The 12087-nt window shown below is 42.0% G+C and overlaps 1 protein-coding gene across 1 annotated transcript; it reads left to right on the top strand.

The window, feature by feature from the left end:
* Window positions 1-6770: 6770 nt before the first annotated feature.
* Window positions 6771-7841, top strand: LOC117558667. Its single transcript, XM_034235001.1, has 2 exons — window positions 6771-6935; window positions 7025-7841. Exons 1-2 carry the CDS (start codon window positions 6792-6794, stop codon window positions 7823-7825), a joined length of 945 nt encoding a protein of 314 aa, XP_034090892.1. The 5' UTR covers window positions 6771-6791; the 3' UTR covers window positions 7826-7841.
* The last annotated feature ends 4246 nt before the right edge of the window (window positions 7842-12087 follow it).

Consider the following 12087-nt stretch of genomic DNA (forward strand, 5'->3'; position numbering starts at 1 on the left):
AGGCTCTTCCCCATTGACTTCAATGTTAAAAAAAAGAGTTTTAAAAAGCTGAATATTTCAAAAAGTATGAAATATTTTGAAAAAGTTGAAAGTTTCCCATCGATTCCTGAACAGGCTGAATAGTTTAATATTTGAATGGTTTCTGTAGCTGAAAATAAGCTGAAGTTATGGAGTGCCAAAGTATTGGCTGAAATAATAATAAGGGGAAGAATAAAGATTTGAAGCACTATAGTGGAATGCTGTAAACAGCATTCGCACTAATAAGGGGAAGAATAAAGATTTGAAGCACTATAGTGGAATGCTGTAAACAGCATTCGCACTAACTAGAAAATGCATTTCTTGCAGAAAATGCGTGCGAATGCTGTAAACTGTGAACATTTATGGCTGAATTTAGCTGAAAATGCAGAAAAAGCTGAATATGTTATTAGCTGAATGGTAGCTGCTTTTAGCTAAAAAAATGCAGAAAAAAGCTGAATATTTAAAAGAAAAGGTTTAAAAAAGGTATAAACAACAACATGTATAGCCTTGATGTCCTGAAATAGCTGAATAATGTAATAGTTGAATGGGTTATGCAGCTGAAAATAGGCTGAAGGAGTTAAATATCAGATGTAAGTAGTAGTGAATTAATTTGTATTAAGATGAGAAAAGAAAGTAAAAAGGCTTGGGAAACTTTTGAACTAACTTGATGGTGAATGATCTGTCGCCATGGCAATGGCATTTGATGACATCCCATAATACTCTTAGATGTGTTGATGGCTGCATTGTTACCAAACCTGTGAAGTTTTGGGCCATTTCGAGTATTTTCACTGAAGTTATGAGAAAACCGTGTTTCATGGTGAGCATTGTGTTGCCATGGCAACGGCATTTGAAGAAATCTCAAAACTGTCACGTAGATGTCTTCACGGCTGGACTGTTACGGCCCGTCCACACAGCAGCTTTTGGCGATTTGTCCACCGCTTCCAGCGCGTCTCCGCCCATTGACTTTGAATGGGGATGACGTCACTTTCCCTCGCTTGTCGCCGAACTGCATTGTGGGGGGGCGAGGCGAAGATTTCCAGGATTTCCAGGATGTTCAGGATTCCAAAGTTGAACAATGTTCAACTTTTGAGGCTGAGCTGGAAGCGACAGCCAATCAGATCCGTTTATGCAAATCTGACATTTCAAGCGCTAGCCAATCAAACCGCGTGCAAGCTGGGAGAACCAGACCCGGAGTTCATTTCCTCATATTCCAAACGAGAAATTACGGTAGCAAATCACCCGGTTCTTTACGACCAGACTATTTACCGGGATACAAACCGGAGGAACCAGGCATGGAGGGAGGTGGCAGAGACAGTGGGTGAAACTGGTAGGTTTTCGCCTGTTTGGGGAGTTTATATATATATATATATTGCTCGCATAAAAATCCCCGTTTTTTTTTGCTTTGTATGTCGGGGGCGGGAGATTCATGTGATTGGTTGTTGGTCGTGTTGCTCGCAAAAAATCCCCAAGCTGTCAGACACGCCCAGCTCCTAGATTTTCAAGATTTGTTCAAAGCTGCTGTGTGGACGGGCCGTTAGCACACATGTGAAGTTTGCGCACTCTTTGAACATTTGCATAGGAGTTATAGTGACATCATATTTTATGGCGAGGGATGCGTTTCCATGGAAACGGCATATGGTGAGATCTCAGATTTGGCGTAGAGCTGTGGAGGCATGGACCGGTGATATACAAGTGAAGATTAGGGGACGATTGGACCGTGTCCATTGGACTTATAGCGACATCAAGTTGTATGGCGAGGGATGCGTTTCCATGGAAACGGCATATGGTGAGATCTCAGATTTGGCGTAGAGCTCTTGAGGCATGGACCGGTGATATACAAGTGAAGATTGGGGGACGATTGGACAGTGTCGATTTGACTTACAGCCTCATCGTGTTTCATGGCGAGTGGTCTGTCGCCATGGCGATGACACCCCATACTACGCTTAGATGCATTGATGGCTGCATCTTTATCAAACCTGTGAAGTTCTGGGCTGTTTGGAGTATTTTCACTGAAGCTATGAGAAAACCGTGTTTCAAGGCGAGCATTGTGTTGCCATGGCAACGGCATTTGGAGAAATCTCAAGACTGTCCCGAATCGTCTTCACAGCTGGACTGTTGAAGTCTGCTGCATGTCAGTTGGAGTGATGACATCATCGTGTTCCATTACACAGGTGTTTATATTTGAACTAACGAGCTCTGTAGAGATCACAGGTTTCCATTGTTCTGAATGAGAGATGAACCTCTTACATGTGAACGTTTTGTGGAAGAACCGTAACAGATATCTGTGAAATTTCAAAACGTGAAGCATGTCAAGGAAGTTGAGTATCTGAAGTGTAATTGTTGTGTAGTTTTGGTTTAATAATGTGGCCTTTTTGGCAGTTTAACTAAAGGTGTGCGGCTGCTACCGTGAGGAAATATCTGCCTGAAATTACAATGGGCTTCAATGGAGGAATGTTGAACGTTTTTGTCACTTAATGCCCTCAAGAGGCATTTTCTTTAATATTTTTTCTTATTTTTTCTTTATTTTACAAGCTAGAAGAGGTTTTCCTACGTTTTCCATGAAAAAATATGTCTGAGGAGTGTAGGGTTTGGGAAGTATGGCAAGTTTAAAACATTTTTGGGGGAGAATTTTGAGCTGTCCTGCACTCTGTTTTGAGATCAAAGCACTCTAGAGTTAATGAGCTGCTCCATCCACTCTAATGTAAACATCTTAAAAATGCCTCTCTACCAAGCTCCAAACTAAATTCAATATCTCAAAAAGTTGAAAAGATATCAAAATTATTTTATACAAGTTTTATAGCTGAAGGTATTGTGATCATTTGAAAGTTGGAATGAAGTGTCTGGCTGAAATTATGTGGAAGGAGATGCATTTGGCGCAAAGTGTAGGAAAACAGGATTTGAAGGCATCTCCCATTGACTTCAATGTTAAAAAAAGAGTTTAAAAAGCTTAATATTTCAAAAAGTATGAAATATTTTGAAAAAGTTGAAGGTTTCCCATCGATTCCTGAACAGGCTGAATAGTTTAATATTTGAATGGTTTCTGTAGCCGAAAGTAAGCTGAAGTTATGGAGAGCTAAAGTATTGGCTGATTTGAAGGCTCTTCCCATTGACTTCAATGTTAAAAAAAGAGTTTAAAAAGCTGAATATTTCAAAAAGTATGAAATATTTTGAAAAAGTTGAAGGTTTCCCATCGATTCCTGAACAGGCTGAATAGTTTAATATTTGAATGGTTTCTGTAGCCGAAAGTAAGCTGAAGTTATGGAGAGCTAAAGTATTGGCTGATTTGAAGGCTCTTCCCATTGACTTCAATGTTAAAAAAAGAGCTTAAAAAGCTGAATATTTCAAAAAGTATAACATATTTTGAAAAAGTTGAAGGTTTCCCATCGATTCCTGAACAGGCTGAATAGTTTAATATTTGAATGGTTTCTGTAGCTGAAAATAAGCTGAAGTTATGGAAAGCCAAAGTATTGGCTGAAATAATAATAATAATAACTAGAAAATGCATTTCTTGCAGAAAATGCGTGCGAATGCTGTAAACTGTGAACATTTATGGCTGAATTTAGCTGAAAATGCAGAAAAAGCTGAATATGTTATTAGCTGAATGGTAGCTGCTTTTAGCTAAAAAAATGCAGAAAAAGCTGAATATTTAAAAGAAAAGGTTTAAAAAAGGTATAAACAACAACATGTATAGCCTTGATGTCCTGAAATAGCTGAATAATGTAATAGTTGAATGGGTTATGCAGCTGAAAATAGGCTGAAGGAGTTAAATATCATATGTAAGTAGTAGTGAATGAATTTGTATTAAGATGAGAAAAGAAAGTAAAAAGGCTTGGGAAACTTTTGAACTAACTTGATGGTGAATGATCTGTCGCCATGGCAACGGCATTTGATGACATCCCATAATACTCTTAGATGTGTTGATGGCTGCATTGTTACCAAACCTGTGAAGTTTTGGGCCATTTCGAGTATTTTCACTGAAGTTATGAGAAAACCGTGTTTCATGGTGAGCATTGTGTTGCCATGGCAACGGCATTTGAAGAAATCTCAAAACTGTCACGTAGATGTCTTCACGGCTGGACTGTTAGCACACATGTGAAGATTGAGCACTCTTTGAACATTTGCATAGGAGTTATAGTGACATCATATTTTATGGCGAGGGATGCGTTTTCATGGAAACGGCATATGGTGAGATCTCAGATTTGGCGTAGAGCTGTGGAGGCATGGACCGGTGATATACAAGTGAAGATTGGGGGACGATTGGACCGTGTCCATTGGACTTATAGCGACATCAAGTTGTATGGCGAGGGATGCGTTTCCATGGAAACGGCATATGGTGAGATCTCAGATTTGGCGTAGAGCTCTTGAGGCATGGACCGGTGATATACAAGTGAAGATTGGGGGACGATTGGACAGTGTCGATTTGACTTACAGCCTCATCGTGTTTCATGGCGAGTGGTCTGTCGCCATGGCGATGACATTTGATGACACCCCATACTACGCTTAGATGCATTGATGGCTGCATCGTTATCAAACCTGTGAAGTTCTGGGTTGTTTGGAGTATTTTCACTGAAGCTATGAGAAAACCGTGTTTCAAGGCGAGCATTGTGTTGCCATGGCAACGGCATTTGGAGAAATCTCAAGACTGTCCCGAATCGTCTTCACAGCTGGACTGTTGAAGTCTGCTGCATGGCAGTTGGAGTGATGACATCATCGTGTTCCATTGCACAGGTGTTTATATTTGAACTAACGAGCTCTGTAGAGATCACAGGTTTCCATTGTTCTGAATGAGAGATGAACCTCTTACATGTGAACGTTTTGTGGAAGAACCGTAACAGATATCTGTGAAATTTCAAAACGTGAAGCATGTCAAGGAAGTTGAGTATCTGAAGTGTAATTTTTGTGTAGTTTTGGTTTAATAATGTGGCCTTTTTGGCAGTTTAACTAAAGGTGTGCGGCTGCTACCATGAGGAAATATCTGCCTGAAATTACAATGGGCTTCAATGGAGGAATGTTGAACGTTTTTGTCACTTAATGCCCTCAAGAGGCATTTTCTTTAATATTTTTTCTTATTTTTTCTTTATTTTACAAGCTAGGAGAGGTTTTCCTACGTTTTCCATGAAAAAATATGTCTGAGGAGTGTAGGGTTTGGGAAGTATGGCAAGTTTAAAACATTTTTGGGGGAGAATTTTGAGCTGTCCTGCACTCTGTTTTGAGATCAAAGCACTCTAGAGTTAATGAGCTGCTCCATCCACTCTAATGTAAAAATCTTAAAAAGGCCTCTCTACCAAGCTCCAAACTAAATTCAATATCTCAAAAAGTTGAAAAGATATCAAAATTATTTTATACAAGTTTTATAGCTGAAGGTATTGTGATCATTTGAAAGTTGGAATGAAGTGTCTGGCTGAAATTATGTGGAAGGAGATGCATTTGGCGCAAAGTGTAGGAAAAGTGGATTTGAAGGCTCTTCCCATTGACTTCAATGTTAAAAAAAAGAGTTTAAAAAGCTGAATATTTCAAAAAGTATGAAATATTTTGAAAAAGTTGAAAGTTTCCCATCGATTCCTGAACAGGCTGAATAGTTTAATATTTGAATGGTTTCTGTAGCTGAAAATAAGCTGAAGTTATGGAGTGCCAAAGTATTGGCTGAAATAATAATAAGGGGAAGAATAAAGATTTGAAGTACTATAGTGGAATGCTGTAAACAGCATTCGCACTAATAAGGGGAAGAATAAAGATTTGAAGTACTATAGTGGGAATGCTGTAAACAGCATTCGCACTAATAAGGGGAAGAATAAAGATTTGAAGCACTATAGTGGAATGCTGTAAACAGCATTCGCACTAATAATAAGGGGAAGAATAAAGATTTGAAGCACTATAGTGGAATGCTGTAAACAGCATTCGCACTAATAATAATAAGGGGAAGAATAAAGATTTGAAGCACTATAGTGGGAATGCTGTAAACAGCATTCGCACTAATAAGGGGAAGAATAAAGATTTGAAGCACTATAGTGGAATGCTGTAAACAGCATTCGCACTAATAATAAGGGGAAGAATAAAGATTTGAAGCACTATAGTGGGAATGCTGTAAACAGCATTCGCACTAATAATAATAAGGGGAAGAATAAAGATTTGAAGCACTATAGTGGAATGCTGTAAACAGCATTCGCACTAATAAGGGGAAGAATAAAGATTTGAAGCACTATAGTGGAATGCTGTAAACAGCATTCGCACTAATAAGGGGAAGAATAAAGATTTGAAGTACTATAGTGGGAATGCTGTAAACAGCATTCGCACTAATAATAATAAGGGGAAGAATAAAGATTTGAAGCACTATAGTGGAATGCTGTAAACAGCATTCGCACTAATAATAAGGGGAAGAATAAAGATTTGAAGCACTATAGTGGAATGCTGTAAACAGCATTCGCACTAATAATAAGGGGAAGAATAAAGATTTGAAGTACTATAGTGGAATGCTGTAAACAGCATTCGCACTAATAAAGATTTGAAGTACTATAGTGGAATGCTGTAAACAGCATTCGCACTAAATATATAAACAACCGGACCTGAGGGGTTCAGCCTCTTTTTCTGCTAGCGAGAGCCAGGGACAGCTGCTTTTCTGTCGGACAATATCTTGTTTGTGACTTTACCACACTTTTTATTAATTAAAGTACCAATTTTGAAACAATCTCAGAGACTCCATTTAGTCTCCTTTTTAAGCTTCTCTTTCCTGGACGCGAGAATAAGAACACAGTTAACAATCCGAGCTGCTCGTAATGGCTACCGGCGGGCAACAAGTCGTCTCGTGCATTAGCTGCGGAGCGCAGGGCCACACTTCTCCGCTCTGCCCTTCAGTGCCTCTCTCCGGGTCTAGCGTTTTCCCCATGCAGTATTCCGGGAACAATAAACCAAACCGTCAGGTGATCAAGCAAAGGGATAATAAGATTTGCGTTTATTTTAATGAGAACGTGTGTTCTTACCCTTATTGTACTTTTCTTCACATTTGCAGTACCTGCAGGGATGCTCACCCGAGTTCAGTTTGCCCCAGGCGCCGGCCCCCTTTCCCGCGCCAGAATCAACGTGGTGGAAAAACCTTTTAAAACATCACCCCTCGACTCCCATTAACACCACACACTTAGCAGCTGCGCTTTCGACTCACCCAAATCCCGTGTTCGTTGATTATCTTTTGTCAGGGCTCTCTCAAGGGTTCAGGGTAGGGGTCCTTTCTCCCCCCTCAGTGACTTTAGTGGCTAAAAACCTGCAGTCAGCCGCCAAAGAACCCACCATAGTCTCTCAGCTCATTCAAAAAGAGCTCAACAAAGGATATTTAATCGGTCCTTTCCATTCCTCTCCGTTCCCAGTGTTCCGGACAAGCCCAATAGGGGTCGCTACACGCAAATACTCAGAGAAGAAAAGGCTCATTTTCGATCTGTCCGCTCCTCGCGCTGGTCCGTTTTGCAGCACCAATAGCCTTATTCCCCCAGAGTATTTTTCGCTTCATTACGCTTCAGTCGATAATGCCATCAAGCTTATCAAATTCGCAGGGCAAGGAGCGCGGCTCTCCAAAGCAGACATCACCGACGCGTTCAAAATAATTCCCATTCACCCATCTCAGTGGCACATGTTCGGTATCAGGTGGGAGTCCAAATTCTACTTTGCTGTCCGTTTAACCTTCGGGTGCAGAAGTAGCCCTTGCATTAATTATTTTTCCGAAGCCCTCTGCTGGATCCTCCTAAACATCGTCAGAATCCCCTCCGTCCTTCACTTATTGGACGATTTCCCCCTCGGGACAACTCAGGCGCCTCTTTAGCAAAACTCAAACTATGCTTTCAGGAGTTAGGTGTTCCCCTCTCAGAAGAGAAAACGCTAGGTCCCACCACACGCCTGGAGTTTTTGGGCATTACACTCGACTCTGTAGACATGGAAGCGTCTCTCCCCACGGACAAACTGCAGCGCATTCGCGACATCTCAAAAGCCTTCTGCGAGCAACAAGTTATCACCAAGCAGCAGCTGCTCTCCCTGCTCGGGCACCTCAACTTCGCCATGCGTATCATCCCTCAGGGGCGCTCTTTTATTTCCCGGCTCCTGGATACAGCATCGGCTGCAGAAAACCTCCATGACCACGTCTTCCTAGATGAAGGCTGCCGCTCAGACCTGCGGTTTTGGTCCCTCCTGCTCGCACACTGGAATGGCGTCACCTTCTTCTACGACGACCTCGTGTACTCCTCCGACTCCATGAGATTATTTACGGACGCTGCCCCATCCGTGGGTTTTGGGGGTTTCTTCCAGGGAGAGTGGTTCGCAGGCTTGTGGCCTCCGTCATTCCCCAGCCATGCCTCTTCCTCCGCTCTGCATGAGATCTTTCCGATCGCTGTTGCCTGCCACGTGTGGGGTCACCTCTGGCCCCGGAAGCGGATCTCAGTACTCTGTGACAACCAATCAGTGGTCGGGATTATTAATAAAGCGCACTCCCCGTGCTGCGACATCATGCCGTTCATGAGAAGCATCACGTGGTCTTCCATCACCCACAACTTCCTCATCTCCGTCCCTGCTAAGTCAGGTTGCCCCGCACGTCCGGGAAGCCCTGCATGTTCAGGACGCCCCGTACGTCCGGGATGCCCTGTATGTCCAGGACGCCCTGTATGTCCAGGACGCCCTGTATGTCCAGGATGCCCTGTATGTCCAGGATGCCCCGTACGTCCGGGAAGCCCCGTATGTCCGGGACGCCCTGTATGTCCAGGATGCCCTGTACGTCCAGGATGCCCCGTACGTCCGGGAAGCCCTGTATGTCAAGGACGCCCTGTATGTCCAGGATGCCCTGTACGTCCAGGGTGCCCTGTACGTCCAGGGTGCCCTGTACATCCAGGAAGCCCTGTACGTCCAGGAAGGATGCCTGGGAGGCATCAGTATGTCTAAATTCCCACATGTATTAACCTCTCATTTCATCCATAGATTTCCACTGCATCCCACAAGGTAAGATTTCTTCACGTTTAGTACTTCATACTTCACTTCTTTTGGGGGTTCATCGGAAACGGTTCTTTCCCTTCCCGAATGATATCCTACAAAACCTGGGCCTAATCGCCAAACACCATTTAATTCACTTTCATTCAATGATAAACTGTCATAATTATGTTTCATTTATATAATGTGACCGATAATAAACATGTATTCCATACATCACGTCTCTCCTGATTGAAATGAAGCTTAGCGCAAGTTCAGGCAGGAAGACCTATCACTCCGTATTGCACATCATGGCAATACTCGAGTCTCGCTCCCTTCACTAGATGACAGGGAGCGCCACTCCTTAGCTAACCTATCACTTCCCTCCATTCACAAGCCTAATTATCGCACCTGTTAATCCCTCTATATATGCTCTCCCCTTTTCTATCAGCTGTCTTCCAGGTGTCAACGCGCAACCCTCCTCCACCCTTTCGCCTCCTGCTTCCAACTCAGGGCCAAGCTTAACCTTCTCCCTTCCAACCGGACCTAACCACTTATCACCACCACCAGTGTCTAGACCCATCGGAAACGGTTCTTTCCCTTCCCGAATGATATCCTACAAAACCTGGGCCTAATCGCCAAAACACCATTTCATTCACTTGTTATAAACTGTCATCATTATGTTTCATTTATATAATGTGACCGATAATAAACATGTATTCCATACATCACGTCTCTCCTGATTGAACTAGCTTATTTGTTATGAACAAGACTTCACTTTAAAATAGGGAACACGTTCTTAGATATAAATACCTAATTTTGAATGATTTAGACTTAATTAACACTTAGGCCTATAGTTGCATGTCTTGTTACATAAGGATAGATCATATTTTTTAAGTGTTATTATGGGAGAATTACTATTGGTACTACTGCCTTATTAGGCCAATATTGAGCATATTAAGACCAAACAACTTCCTTACTTGCAATAAATAAGCACCAAATTAGAGGGTTATTGAGGAAAAACTCTCAACTAATGGCCTATTACTTGTAGAATATGGTCATGTAGAATAAGGCATTAATAAGTGTTTTATAATGACCAATAAAGAGCCAATATACTGCTAATATGCATGTTAATTAATGACTAGTTGATGGTGAATTTGTGTACCTTAATATAAAGTGTTACCAAAAGTTCTTATTGTAGCTCAAATTTAGCCAGCAGTGCTCTGAGCAGCTTCAGGCTTTGTTTTCAAGGCTGTAAACCAGTCAAGGAATTCATATTTAAACTGGCTTTCTGTTGGATCAACCTGACTTCCTTTTAAAGTATACTCTCTCACAACCAGTACAATGTCCTCTCACATAAACTGTCATAAGCTCTCAAAAACACAAGCATAGTCTTTCACATACACTATCATTCTCTCTCACACACACACACACACACACACACACACACACACACACACACTACTATACCCTCATACATACTACACTTCCTCTCACATACACTATCATTCTCTCTCTCACACACACTACTATACCCTCATACATACTACAATTCCTCTCTCACATACACTATCATTCTCTCTCTCACAAACACTACTATACCCTCATACATACTACAATTCCTCTCTCACATACAAAGTTTTCTATCTTGCATACACTACTAGAGTATTATACTGTAGTATGATGTTGTCTATAAGTGGGAATAATAGTGTTTCTGAGAAAGTACAGTTTGGTATGTAAGTAAGTTTGATTTATGGCCCAGACAAAAGTGTGTGAAAGAGAGTATGTATTTTGCGTGTAAAAGTGTTTAGCAATATGTATAAAAGAGTTTAATGGTGTATGTGTGATATTCTGATATTGTTTGTAAGACCAAGTATGAGTTGTGAGCTAGACGGCCTCTCATATTATGAAGTGGATTCTAGCAATTACTGTGCCAGTGAAGGGAGCGGAGGAGCGGCGTGGTGTGGTAAAATGTTGGAAGGTTGAAGACCAGACAAGCTGCTGCATTCTGGATGAGCTGCAGAGGTCGGATGGCACATGCAGGTAGACCAGCCAGGAGGGAGTTGCAGTAGTCTAGGCGTGACGAGAGCCTGGACCAGAAACTGCGTCGCTTTCTGGGTCAGGAGGGGACGTGTCCTCCTGATGTTGTAAAGAGTGTATCTGCAGCAGCGGGTTGCAGCAGCGGGTTGTAGCAGAGATGTTTGCAGTGAAGGACAGGTTGTTATCAAGGGTCACACCCAGATTCCTTGCAGTCTGACTCGGGGAAACAACAGAGGGGCCGATGTTGATTGTTAGGTCAAGAGTGGGACAATCTTTTCCCGGAAGAAATAGCAGTTCAGTCTTGTCCAGGTTGAGCTTGAGGTGGTGAGCAGACATCCACGAGAGATGTCCGCTAGACAGGCAGAGATACGTGCGACAACCTGGGTTTCAGAACGGGTGTCGTCAGCATAGCAGTGGTATGAAAAACCATGCGGGCTAATGACAGATCCGAGCAAGTTTGTGTACAGAGATAAGAGGAGGGGACCGAGGACAGAGCCATGAGGCAAGGCAAGGCAAGTTTATTTATATAGCACCTTTCAACACTAGGCAATTCAAGGTGCTTTACAAAAAACGAAAGACATTCAGAAAATGGCATTTAAAATCAGTCATTAAAAAGAAAAGATAATAAAAGAAACATTAAAAGAAAAAATACATGGATACAAGTTACAGTGCAGTTTAAGATATGAATAGTTCAATTAAAAGCAGCGGCAAAAAGAAAAGTCTTCAGCCTGGATTTAAAAGTAGTCAGAGTTGCAGCGGACCTGCAGGTTTCTGGGAGTTTGTTCCAGATATTTGGAGCATAATAACTGAACGCTGCTTTACCATGTTTAGTTCTGACTCTGGGGACAGAAAGCTGACCAGTCCCTGAAGACCTGAGAGATCTGGATGGTTCATAATTTAGCAGGAAGTCAGAAATGTATTTTGGGCCTAAACCATTCAAAGCTTTATAAACCAGCAGCAGTATTTTTGAAATCTATTCTTTGACACACAGGAAGCCAGTGTAAAGACTTCAGAACAGGAGTGATGTGATCCACTTTCTTAGTGTTAGTGAGGACTCGAGCAGCGGCGTTCTGAATCAGCTGCAGCTTTCTA

The sequence above is a fragment of the Gymnodraco acuticeps genome, unplaced genomic scaffold (genome assembly GCF_902827175.1).
Source record: "Gymnodraco acuticeps unplaced genomic scaffold, fGymAcu1.1, whole genome shotgun sequence".
NCBI classification, from domain to species: domain Eukaryota; kingdom Metazoa; phylum Chordata; class Actinopteri; order Perciformes; family Bathydraconidae; genus Gymnodraco; species Gymnodraco acuticeps.